Source organism: Chinchilla lanigera, unplaced genomic scaffold (assembly GCF_000276665.1).
Source record: "Chinchilla lanigera isolate Chin_1 unplaced genomic scaffold, ChiLan1.0 scaffold00035, whole genome shotgun sequence".
NCBI lineage: Eukaryota > Metazoa > Chordata > Mammalia > Rodentia > Chinchillidae > Chinchilla > Chinchilla lanigera.
In genome coordinates this window covers 13,180,128-13,191,915 of record NW_004955436.1, presented here as the reverse complement: position 1 = coordinate 13,191,915, position 11,788 = coordinate 13,180,128, and the positions used below count along the sequence as shown (strand labels likewise).

Here is an 11,788-nt window from a genome sequence, read left to right as displayed (position 1 = left end):
ACTGAGTAGACTTGTTTTACATGAATGAGTTGAAGCAAAAGAAATGGAACTCAGAAGAAGTTGCCGAAGGAGAGAGAGAGAGAGGGCAAACATGCCCATTATTTTAGTTCAAAAAGAAAGTTCTTGATTTTTAAGTCCTGATGGAAAATAAAAGAATCTCTCTTTAGACCAATCCTTCACACTACTTTCAGGTGGCACACAAAAAAAGGAACATTAGGACAGTAAATAGAAGACTGGAAAAGGTTAGACTTGGAAGAAAAAAGAAGTATAAAAACTTTTATTTTATTATTTGAAAAAGATCAGATTGCAGGCTGAGTTTAAGCATCATTTATAAATGATTTGCTGAAGACTTCATGACTTGCTGAAGTGGATGACTGTCAGATAATTAGGGATCCTTTAGTGATTTTTCTTAAAAAGCACAGTTGGGGGCCGGGGATGTAGCTCAGCTGCAAAGCGCCTGCTAGGCAAGCACAAGGTCCTGAGTTCGATCCCTGGTACCACAAAATAAAACAAAACAAAACAAAACAAAAACCCACAGTGAAAATAATGGGACATGACCACAAAGGCTTTGGGTACTGTTTTCATTTCATATTCTTCAGCACTTGATCAAGTTTATTTTGAAACATCAATTGAAATTATTAGTAAATAAGCACAGTGGTGCACGCCTGTAATACCAGCACTTGGGAGACCGAGGCAAGAATACCACAGCAAGTTTAAGGTCAGCCTGAGCTACATAGTGAGATTCTGTCTCAAAATACCAAAAAATTATTGGCAAACCAATATGAAAATAAATATTCCATAAACTCTTATTCTGGCAGAAAGCAGTGATGTGTTAGCGGAGGCTTAAACTTTACTACACTCTATGGTGGGGAGATTAAACTTTGTTTTAAATGAAAGAATTTTAAAACTGTGTAACGTGTGACAGATTGCACAAAGCTTTCATTAATGAATTACTTTACTCACAGAAGTAAATTTTCTATGTTACTGGCAGTAGAATTCTCTTCACTGCTTTTTCTCCTTCTTAGGCTCACACACATTTTGCATTGCTATTTGACCTGTTTAATAAACTTAACGTAACTCCCCCAGAAGTTGTGTTTTGAATGTATCATTCCTTTCCGCTTAATATCAATACTTGTATTTCTGAGTAATAGGTTCCAGGAGGGCAACTAAAGAAGAAAACTAAAATTTACGAGGTGGGCACTGGGTATTAGAAATTTGATATTGTAAGTTTTGACTAATTAACATCTGAATCCTTGGGCCGGGAATCCTTAATATCATGAATCAATGATGTGCTATAAATATTTAACACCTGGATCTCAAAAGAAAAATAAAATCCCTAGTTGGTAGATAATTGACAACTTCTGTGGCGCATACACAAATGAAAATCTCCCTTTATAACTGATTGTAAGCTATAGATATAATGTCAACTGTTTTTCAAAATTCCTGAAAAGTTAGCAATCTACCCCTGAAAGCGGGCATGAAAGAATTGGTTGCAGTATGCTGCTGCCTTCAATCAACATTCTTTTCATTTACTTTTTATTTTTGTTAGTACGTAGTTGCAGTACATAATGATCACCTTCATCATGGGGAGTTGTTACATGTGCAGAACACAGCTTTATTCTTTTTTTCCCCTCCCTCCTTCTCCTCTCCTTTCCATCCTTCTCTGGGCCCCCCTCCCATTTGGAACAGATCTATCTCCCCCTCTTAATGAAAAGCAAATTAGAATAGAAGGAAACAGGTACCATTAGAGTCTATCACCTGCACGGAGGGGTGATATTGTTTTACGAAGTCTTGTTTTCAGATACATGCATGTGCACATGTGTGTATGTATTTTTATATGTATATCACCTATGTTTCTCTATAATTCATTTCTTCATTTATATTGTTTCAGTGAAAAATTAACATGTTTTATGTTACTGCCTACAAGTTTGTTTTGATTTTAGCGCATTACACAGGTTAACAACAGTTAAATGGTGAAGTTAGCTAAAGTATGAGATCTGTCCAAATATAGCCGCTTGTAGACAGGCCTGCTGCCTCTCCTTCCTGGCTGGACTTCGTACAGGATGGTCCCTCGTTATTGCTTGCAGAGTACAAGTGGAATAAAGAAGTTCTATGAAATGGCGAGAGCGATAGCAAGTTCACAACAAGAAATGGCAAAAGTAATCTTCCAGCGAATAAATAAACCAGATGCACTTCTGAGTACACTACTATGGTGTGTGGGAAATAAATCTGGTCATTTCTCTTTATGAAATTATGACGTTTATGCTATTTTGATATTTAAACACACACACACTATACCTAAAGACTTGCTGCTTTTATTTTAAAAGAATAACTTATAAAAACTGAGTAGAAAAGTTTACTTTCACTGTAAAATAGAATTACACTATTTTAAATTAATGTTTACTAAATTTACTTCCCAATTCATTAACGTATGACTTGAGAAAAAAACGAGTATTGTGGTGGTAGATTGCCTGTTTTCATTGGTTGGAAAGGAGTTTGAGATGCTTCTTTTTACAGAATAATGATTTTATGATGGTGGGTTTTTTTTATGGTGAAGCATACAGACAAAATAAAATTGAGGCAATTCTGTGTGAGGTATAGAATTTACTGTTATGTTTGTCTCTATTGAAATTCTACTTGTATTTTATTTCTTTTTCTTTTTAAAAATTTCCCTCTTTCCTTCCTTCCCTCCCCTTCTGTTTTCCTTCTTTCTTTCCTTCCTTTCTTTTTTCTTTTTTGTGGTATTAGGGCTCAAACCTGGGTCCTCTCACATGCTAGACTGAGCTACACTCTCGAATACCTTTATATTTTTATTTATCTGTCTTTTTTTTCTTTCTTTTTTTTTTTTTTTTTACCTTTTTCTTTCTTGTTTTTTAAAATTTTTTTTGAGACAGCATCTCACTGTGTAGTTTAAACTGGCCTTGAATTCATTCATGGTGATCCTCTTGCCTCAGCCTCCTTACCCTTGAGTGCTGGGATTACAGGTATGCACCACCACACCCAGCTGTATTTGTATTTTGAAGTATCATTCACACAGTTTTTCTCTATGTTCTTTCTTTTTAACTCGTGTATTTCTTATTAGTACATGTTTGCCATACACTCATGATTATTAGTACAGTCATCATGGAGAATTTGTACTTGTACATAATGTACCTTAATTCTTTTTTTTTCCCACTCCTGTCCCCTCTCCTCAACCCTTCTTTCCCTGCTCACTGAACAAATGTTTTCCTCCATTCCTTTCCAGTGCACTTTTCTGTTTGAAAACATGGTCATCACGTCTTGTTGGCTGATAAAGCTTCTTGTGTACTTGCTCTGTCATTCATTCTGTTTTAATTCCCCCAGATCTAGTCCGGTAAGCCTGCCTTCCCTATTTCTCAAAGTTTGTTGGAAGTTATAGATGAAAAAACTGAACTTAAGTGATAGATAAGTGACAAATTGGATCATACTATGACTTTCAGAAGCAAGGCTAGAACTCAGCTGTCTTATTTAGTGTTATTTGGTTATTAAACTGGATTTTCAAGATTTGTAACACTTTAAAGTGGCTTTTTAAAAATCTAAAATCTTTAGTTAAACTGGCATAAATCACTGAAATAAAAATAAATACTTCTATCCCACTCCAATGTCTGCTTAGAGTGAAAACAGAAATATTTTATGGTTCAGGCAACAATTCTCTTGGATATTAGCGTTTCCTTTAGCCTGCACATGTCTGCATGTTTTAATGAAATTGAACTGCAAATTTCAGTACCTGCTCTTTCCAAAATGAAGCCCAAGTGACCATGAAGTCAAATATGAGATTATTGTTGTGCATTTTGAAAAGAGAACCTGACAATATTAAAAATAGACAGAATATGTCAATATCCCCCAGGAAAAAGAGTTAAAACAACAGCTCCATTGAGGCTGTTTAGTAAGTGCCTCCCTCAGAGTTTCTCTGTACTCCAGTTCTCTTGAGAATGGAGGCAGACTTATAGATCTGATATCTTAATCTAATCTAACCTCCCCAGACTTCCTGCCACCATACCTGCCAGACCCGTTTAGAAGAGACTCAATGAATCCCAACTAACTTTCCAGGAAGGAAAAGGTACTGGGTCAATAAAAAGACTAGAAATGTACTATCCTTTAAAAAATTATTATTGTTGATGTATTACCTTCTTCAAAGTAACTGAGCAATGATAATTTATAGGAAATCAGACATTGTTACAATTAGGTTTCAATAGAGAAGGCAGGTTTTTTTTTTTTTTTCTAACTGAAAAATAGTTATGGTATTCTCCTGAAAGGTCTTAAGTTTTCCATTGAAATTTGTTTGGCAAGGTTTATAGGCTTCTACATAATGACATATAAAATGCTTTTGCAAATGTAAAACCTATGCAGGACATGATTCAGTAAGTGTAAGGCACTCACGTATTTCTATAATGCTAAAATATACTTTCTGTTTGGCATTATATCATAGTAAAAAATAGCTAGTGTATGCAGTACTGCCAATTCACTGCCAGAGCCCAAACTATATCATTTTTGGCATTTTTTCCTTTGTAAGCAGCACATACTGAAGTTACCCTGTTGCTCTTTGCTTCCCAAAATGATTTCTTCATTCCAGATACAAAGAGAACTCAAGTTAAAAAATTTGGTTCTTGTATGGTCTAGAAGAGTTCTGTGGAAATTCAGTGAGCACACAAATAACACACGCATAACACAGGCAGAGATGAAGGGACTGGCACCTGGGGGAAGGCAAGGGGTTCTCCAAGTCACAGAGTTCACGGGGCATCGGAGAAACCACCACAGCCAAAGGTGACTGGAGCGGTGGGGACAGGGAGCACAGGTTACATCAGGCATTTTATGCAGACAGAGGCTGAGGTAGACGCAGACCAGTCCATAATCTGCCCTTCCAGTCAAGGTGACATTTCCCGCCCCTTATCCACCACAAAAACTGAATACCTTAATAACAGAGTTTTTCCTCTTAGTTCTTTGCCACATTCTCTGAAACTTCATAGAGATTTTCTCTTCATTAATTGTAACAAATATGCTTTGATTTGAGCTCTCACTCAGATTACTTTCCCTGCTTTCTGAAATAGAAGTAGCGTTATCTGTTCTGTGTGTTTACTGTCACTAAAATGTGTTTTTCTGTTCCTTAAACTGCTTCTAAGAAGACAACATTTTCCAGATATCATCTCTGGCCATTGCCTACTATATGTTTTTATACGGCTTACTTGTGAACTGTCAGTCATTCGGGAGAAATCAGTTTTTTAAATGCCAGATGCAAGTTTTTACTTTTTGCTGTTATGAAGTGTAAACTATCTTTCAGTTTATAGAAGAAATATATGTCTGTTTATCTTAGCTTTTACTGCTAAATCTGAGTATAATCTACTTACTGTTAACTCCAAAATGTTTTTCAACTAGTCTTGGCTGTCATAATCTTTAAACGTTCATTGTAATTTAGATATTAATTAAGCAGAAAACATCCAATATCGTGAATTTTCATAAGTGTCAAATCTTTGTCTTTTTTATTATACTCCATGTATAATTTATACTGTTATGGAAAAATGTAGTGCAAATTATAAAATTACTAATGAAATTGCACTGTTATTCTATTGTCTTTATTTTTAAAAATTTCATTGAAGTTAACACAAATTTCCTTTTTGAATAAAATTTACTTTTGGACAAAAATGATATTCAATTTTTAAAAATCGGAGTTTATATTTGAAACATTGCATTTGTACTTTAAGATCAATATTTAATGGACAATGTAAAAATTGACATTATTTTCTAAAATGTGTCAATAGAAGAAATGGATCAATAGCTGCTAGTGTCAGTGGTACTCCTAAAATTATTTTTGGTTTTGTAAAGCCTCTACTATCTGCAATACCATAAGCAGGTATTCAGCAGAAACTATGATCTGTAGAGGCTAAAATATCATTATTTCTTCACAGTGATGACATTTGCAGTATTTGATACTTAACAGGTAGCATACAGAAATATTTGTTTCCTTTGTTAGAACAAAGGATGCGAGTTTTTCACTGTCAACTATAGTTTATATTACATTCATACTTTAAGGGTGTGAAAATTAGATATCAGATTCTGCACCTCGAGTTTTCTGTGAGGCCACCTCTGCCTTCTACTGAAATGACTATGTCCTGCCTATTGAAAATTCTTTTCAACAAGCTTTAATTCCATGACAAAATCTCAAGTTGGAAATCTGACTTTTTGCAAATGTAGGTGTCTGGAGATACGCAAATTTTCTCATTTAGAACTTGAAACTAAAACTTGAGGGAAAAAAAGAAATGATCTGTGTGAAATTGCTTATAATTATTACTGTTTTACATTTTTTATTTACAAAGATAGCAACTTCATAGAGACTATCTGGTTCAATGTAATAGATTAAATGGAAGATTTTTGTTTGTTTTTGAGCAAAGTTCAAGTAGGTGCCGTAATTCTGAGAGAAAGCAAAAGAGGAGAGTACGAACAGTGCTATTTAAGCAAGTTATGAAACAAAAATCCAATTGCAAATCAGTCATTTTGAAACCAGAATATAATTTCAACAATACTGAAAATATTGTTTTGTAAAGTATGCTTCTGTAATTGTTCCATTTGCCGCAAACTTTCAAACCTATTGAATCAATTGCTTTTATTGTAACAGTGCATGCATTTTTAAAAAGCAACCATAATTTCCTGAATACTTATATATTCCTCATTCAAAAAATACACCTCTAATGTCTCCAATTAGCACTAACCTGTAGCTGCATTTCTTTTTTGCTGTTGTTTTACTGGTTTTCAGTTTATTTTAGGAAGTAAAGGTAAGAAGAAGTGAGATGTGATTTGGTGTGTATTTCAGCACAGCTACTACATGCAGCAGTTCATTTTTGAATGCTATGACTTGGGTGCTAAAACATAACCTAGGCTAGATGCTCAGAGTCTTTCTTTGGTGAAAACCAAAGAAGAAAGCGCAGCAATAAAGAACAGAGGAAACTGTGTATTGGAAAGAAACACAGCATTAATATTGATCACACCTGCCCTGCGACTGAAAGTACACTCATAAATCTTTTTATTATCTCATGTCTGGAACAAAATACTTGACACCTGCAATTTACAGGAGGATGGGTTTATTTTGGTCTCCAATTTCCGTGGGTTTAGTCCACTGTCAGCTGGATCCAAGGCAGAAACTGCTTGCCAGAAAAGCATGGTAGAAAAAGGCTCTTCACTGTTTGGAGGTCAGGAAGCAGAGACAGACGGGAGGACCTTGGAGAAAAATACCTCTTCCAGGTCTCACTCTCCACGTGCCACCATTTCCAACCTGCCCTGCCTCCAAAAGTGAGAATTTGGGGGGACATTTAATATTCAAACCATGAACTCTGGCTTCAGCCACAAACTTCACTCCAATCTCTCTCATCTTTTTATTCTCGTCTCCTCTTTTCTACTTATTTAACAGAAATGGATTGAAAACTAGTAACTGTTTGTTATGAAGGATTCCTAGACTTTTAGAGCCGGGTGTATATGCAAGGCACATTTAGCAGTCATATGTCAGGTCATCAAGAGCTCAGAGCTGACTGCCGCCAGAGTTTGGACTGGAAGAAAAACTCCCAATGTAAGGCTCTTTTGCTACTTGCTCTTTGGAAAGCAGTGATAGAAATCCTTAACCTAGAGCAGTGATGGCAAACCTTGTAGAGATGTGTCCCCAAACTGCAAGCCAAAACCAATGTATTTATTGCAAAGCGCCAACACTGCAATTAAACCTGAATACTGAGGTTTTAGTTTAGAAAAAACAATTCCTACATTAACATCTTTTGTCTGAAAAAAACACAATACTACGAGCACCATAGATTCAGCACCCCTGACCCAGAGCATGTCAGAGTCATGGGGAGCGGTCATCTCCCATAAGGTGGGGTCCTCCAAAGGCTTTTCAAACAGATACTTTCCTGTAACTGAGAAGTAAGAAAATTTTCTAAGTGGTACCACACGAGTTTCTGTGTTTTTCTTTGTTTGTCACAAGGGGGTTCCTTTTTCCATCCCTCAGCCAGAAAAGAATGACATTTGCAAGAGGGATGAAGACAGACTCTAATACTGAGATCAGGAGAGGATCTTTTTATTCTCCTTCTTAGGATCCTAAAGGGAAAACTAAATTGAACCTGTCTAAATAGAGACACTTGCTAAATGCACACTCCAGTTGAAATGATATGGTTTGCAAGAATACGACACAGGTTAAGGGTGTCCCCTATGTCTACTTCACTCAAGATTGGGTTTCTTTTTTATAGCTCATGAAACAGATTGGATGCTTGTTATAAATTTAGCCTTTCTAAATCCTACGAGTGAATGGTTTTTCAGAGTGATTGATGTACATCCCCCAAGAAATAATCAGGGACAGTAATGTATTGGAAGTGTAGATTATAATTATATAATTATATTCTCTCATTCAGCCTACTGTGCAGGAGTCACATGAGTTTTAAGTGATTGGCCATAAAATTTGTGGTCCTCCTGGATCTCCTAAGGATGAAGGGTGGATTATGGATCTACAAATTAGAATTTTAAATAAGCTATATGACTCAACAAATAAAGGAAGGAAAATGAAAGAGACAGAGGCAGAGAAGAGAAAGAGTAGAAAATAGAGAAGCAGCAAAGCATTAATCCAGGTAAATGGTTTAGCCCACAAGTATATGGCTTACAACAGCCATGCTGAAAAACCATATTTCATTTCTTTTTTTTTTTCTTTCTTGGTACTGGGAGTGGAACGTAGAACCTTACACTTGCCAGACAGGGGCTTATGCCACTGAGCTATATCCCTGGCCCTGAAAAGCCATATTTCATGGTACTACATAATTAAAGAGTGATATGCCATTTCTCATTTTGAAAACATCTGTAAACTTTTTGCAAAAGAAGAATTTAAATTACTGAATGAGTGTGTGAAGAAACACTTTGTCACTTCATTTAGATTGTATGTATGAGTGTATTTAAGGTGAAAGAGATACCAGATTATTGTAGTTCAAGAGTTCCTAGGAAAATGGTTGCTCAAAGTGAAAGCCAACCAAAACTTCCTGAAAATTTTTCAGTACATTATAGGAATGGAGCAGTTAATATGTTGAATGAATGAATAGATTGAAGGAACAGAACATAAGATTTTTTTTTTTTTTTTTTTTTTTTTTGATACCAGAACCCAATTCAGGACCTTGCACTAGCCAGGCAGGTGCTTATGCCACTGAGCTATATCCCTACCCAGAATAACATAAGAAAGAATAAGCCATTGAGAATTTCCATTTTTTCTAATTCAGCTACTCAGAAAGCAGAGTTGATATAATTTTAAGTATTTGAATCAATTACAATTGAAGTGAACTAATAACAGATGACTTTGAACCTTATTTTACTATTAGGACCTGACATTTGCTGGAATCAAATTCAGAAGAGAAGATATCTCAACCCATCTTTTTGGAACAGAATTTGGAGTGATAAAGGACCATGGATCTAACTTATATTCCTGAAGACTTATCCGACTGTCCAAAATTTGGAAATAAATCCTGTCCTCCCACCAATCGCTCACTTTATGTCCGAGTGCTAATGTATTCTGTTATGACTGGAGCCCTGGTTATAACTGCCTTTGGAAACTTGGTTATAATGATTTCCATATCACATTTCAAACAGCTTAACTCCCACAAACTTTCTGATCCTCTCCATGGCAACCACAGACTTTTTGCTGGGTTTTGTCATCATGCCATACAGCATGGTGCGATCAGGGGAGAGCTGTTGGCATTTTGGTGATGGCTTTTGTAAATTCCATGCAAGCTTTGACATGATGCTGAGCCTGGCCTCCATTTTCCACCTCTGTTCCATCGCTATAGATCGATTTTATGCTGTGTGTTACCCTTTACATTATGCATCTACAATGACAACCTCCATGATAAAGCGATTACTTGCATTTTGCTGGTCCGCCCCCGCTCTTTTTAGTTTTGCTTTAGTTCTATCCGAGGCCAACGTTGCCGGTATGCAGAGCTATGACATTCTTGTCACTTGCTTCAAATTCTGTGCACTCACTTTCAACAAACTTTGGGGAACAGTATTGTTCACTACTTGTTTCTTTACTCCTGGCTCTATCATGGTTGGTATTTATGGCAAAATCTTTATGGTTTCCAAACGACATGCTCAAGTCATCAGCAGTATGCCTGAAAACACTAAAGGGGAACTGGAGAAAAACCTGTCTAAGAAAAAAGATAGGAAAGCGGCTAAGACCCTGGGCATAGTGACGGGGGTGTTTCTCGCTTGCTGGTTGCCTTGCTTTCTTGCTGTTCTGATTGACCCATATTTAGACTACTCCACTCCCATAATAGTACTTGATCTTTTGGTGTGGCTTGGGTATTTCAACTCTACTTGCAACCCCCTTATTCATGGCTTTTTTTATCCATGGTTTCGGAAATCTCTGAAGTACATAGTGTCAGGAAAAATACTTCGCTCTCATTCAAAAAGCGCAAATTTGTTTCCTGAAGGACGTTAATGAAAAACCATTTAAAAGTAAATGTTGAAAATGTGATGTGGGTACTTTTACCTGCAGTGTACGCTATCCATCCTAGATCTCTCAAATGTTTGCTCTACGCAGTACTGATAATCTCCATTCGGTGGCCTGCTCAAGAGCTACACATTTGGCCAATCAATACTTCTATCATTTGTTCATTGTTAACTCTGTGTCCAGTGTACACTTGATCTGATACTGGTGGAAAGTGTACAGAAGAAATATAAAGTATAGTGTGGGCCAGGCTGGCCTAGATTTTGACCCATGAAACAATGAAAAGCTGATATAAGAATCAGGAAAATAAAATGCTAATGGTTTTGATTCCTGTCTGCTTCCACTCTAGGAATTTAGAAATATCTTTCGGTCAGTGTGAACTTTTACTTAATGAAGCTTTCTCTAATGTTAACACATTTCTCTTAAATTTCTGAAGTACTTTCAGGGTGAGGTCCCTCTCCATCCCCCAGCCTCTCCACTTGCTCTGTGTTCTGCATTACAAAGCCCCTTCTGTGCAGGATCCCAGTGGCGTTTTACCAGTTGGAAGCAGCTGCAAGAAATCAGCAGGTGGTAGCAAGGTGAGATCTGGATGCTTCTGCCGGGCAAACTCTCTGCCAAAACGCCCCAGGGTGGCTGCACTGCTCCAGGAAAGGCCACCCAGGGTCCCCCTCCAGACAGCCGTGCCTAGAAGTTCTGGTCGTGGCTCCCTTTCCTCGCTGCTTCTGCCAAGCTGCGTGGGGGCTCCCTGCCCTTGCTGCCCCTGCTTCTAGACTGCTTTTTGCTGGTTTCCTAATAGCAGCCTCCCGCAATCACCTTGGTAAATAGTCTTCTATTAAACTCTCTGCAATCACCCAGGCTGACTGCACCATCTGTTTCCCGTTTCATATCTGACCCATGTAGTTTTCCCTGGTCCAAGATGAAATTTTAAATGCCTCCCAAAGCCCTCGAGTTCTGTCCAGAGCTGCTTTGGTCTTTTGGTTCATTTTGGGGCTACTCACCTTCCTCCTCCCCTTTAGCAAGTTTTGTTTTTGATTTTTAAGAGCATCCTGTCAATTTGAGATTTCTGGGGCTCTCGGGTACAGAAAAGATTCTTTGAAGTAATTTTGGCTTTTAAAATTAGTATTTCATTCATAAAATAGTGTTGGAAAACCTAGCTGTTCCTTAAAATTTTATTTAACTTCAATTTATTTAACTTATACTTTATAAACTTTAACCTAAATAAAGCTTAATCTACACATTTAACAACTCTTACAACTTTTAAATAGCAGTTATGGCCTAATTAATTAGTTTCCTTAATATTTCATTTGTACTCAT

The 11,788-nt window shown here is 36.8% G+C and overlaps 1 protein-coding gene across 1 annotated transcript; it reads left to right on the top strand.

Annotated features, from left to right (window-relative positions):
- Window positions 1–9,435: 9,435 nt before the first annotated feature.
- Window positions 9,436–10,465, top strand: LOC102024046 (trace amine-associated receptor 3-like). The gene is given in 2 exon segments (XM_013516587.1): window positions 9,436–9,620; window positions 9,622–10,465. Coding segments are annotated over 2 exon segments (1,029 nt in total).
- Window positions 10,466–11,788: the final 1,323 nt, after the last annotated feature.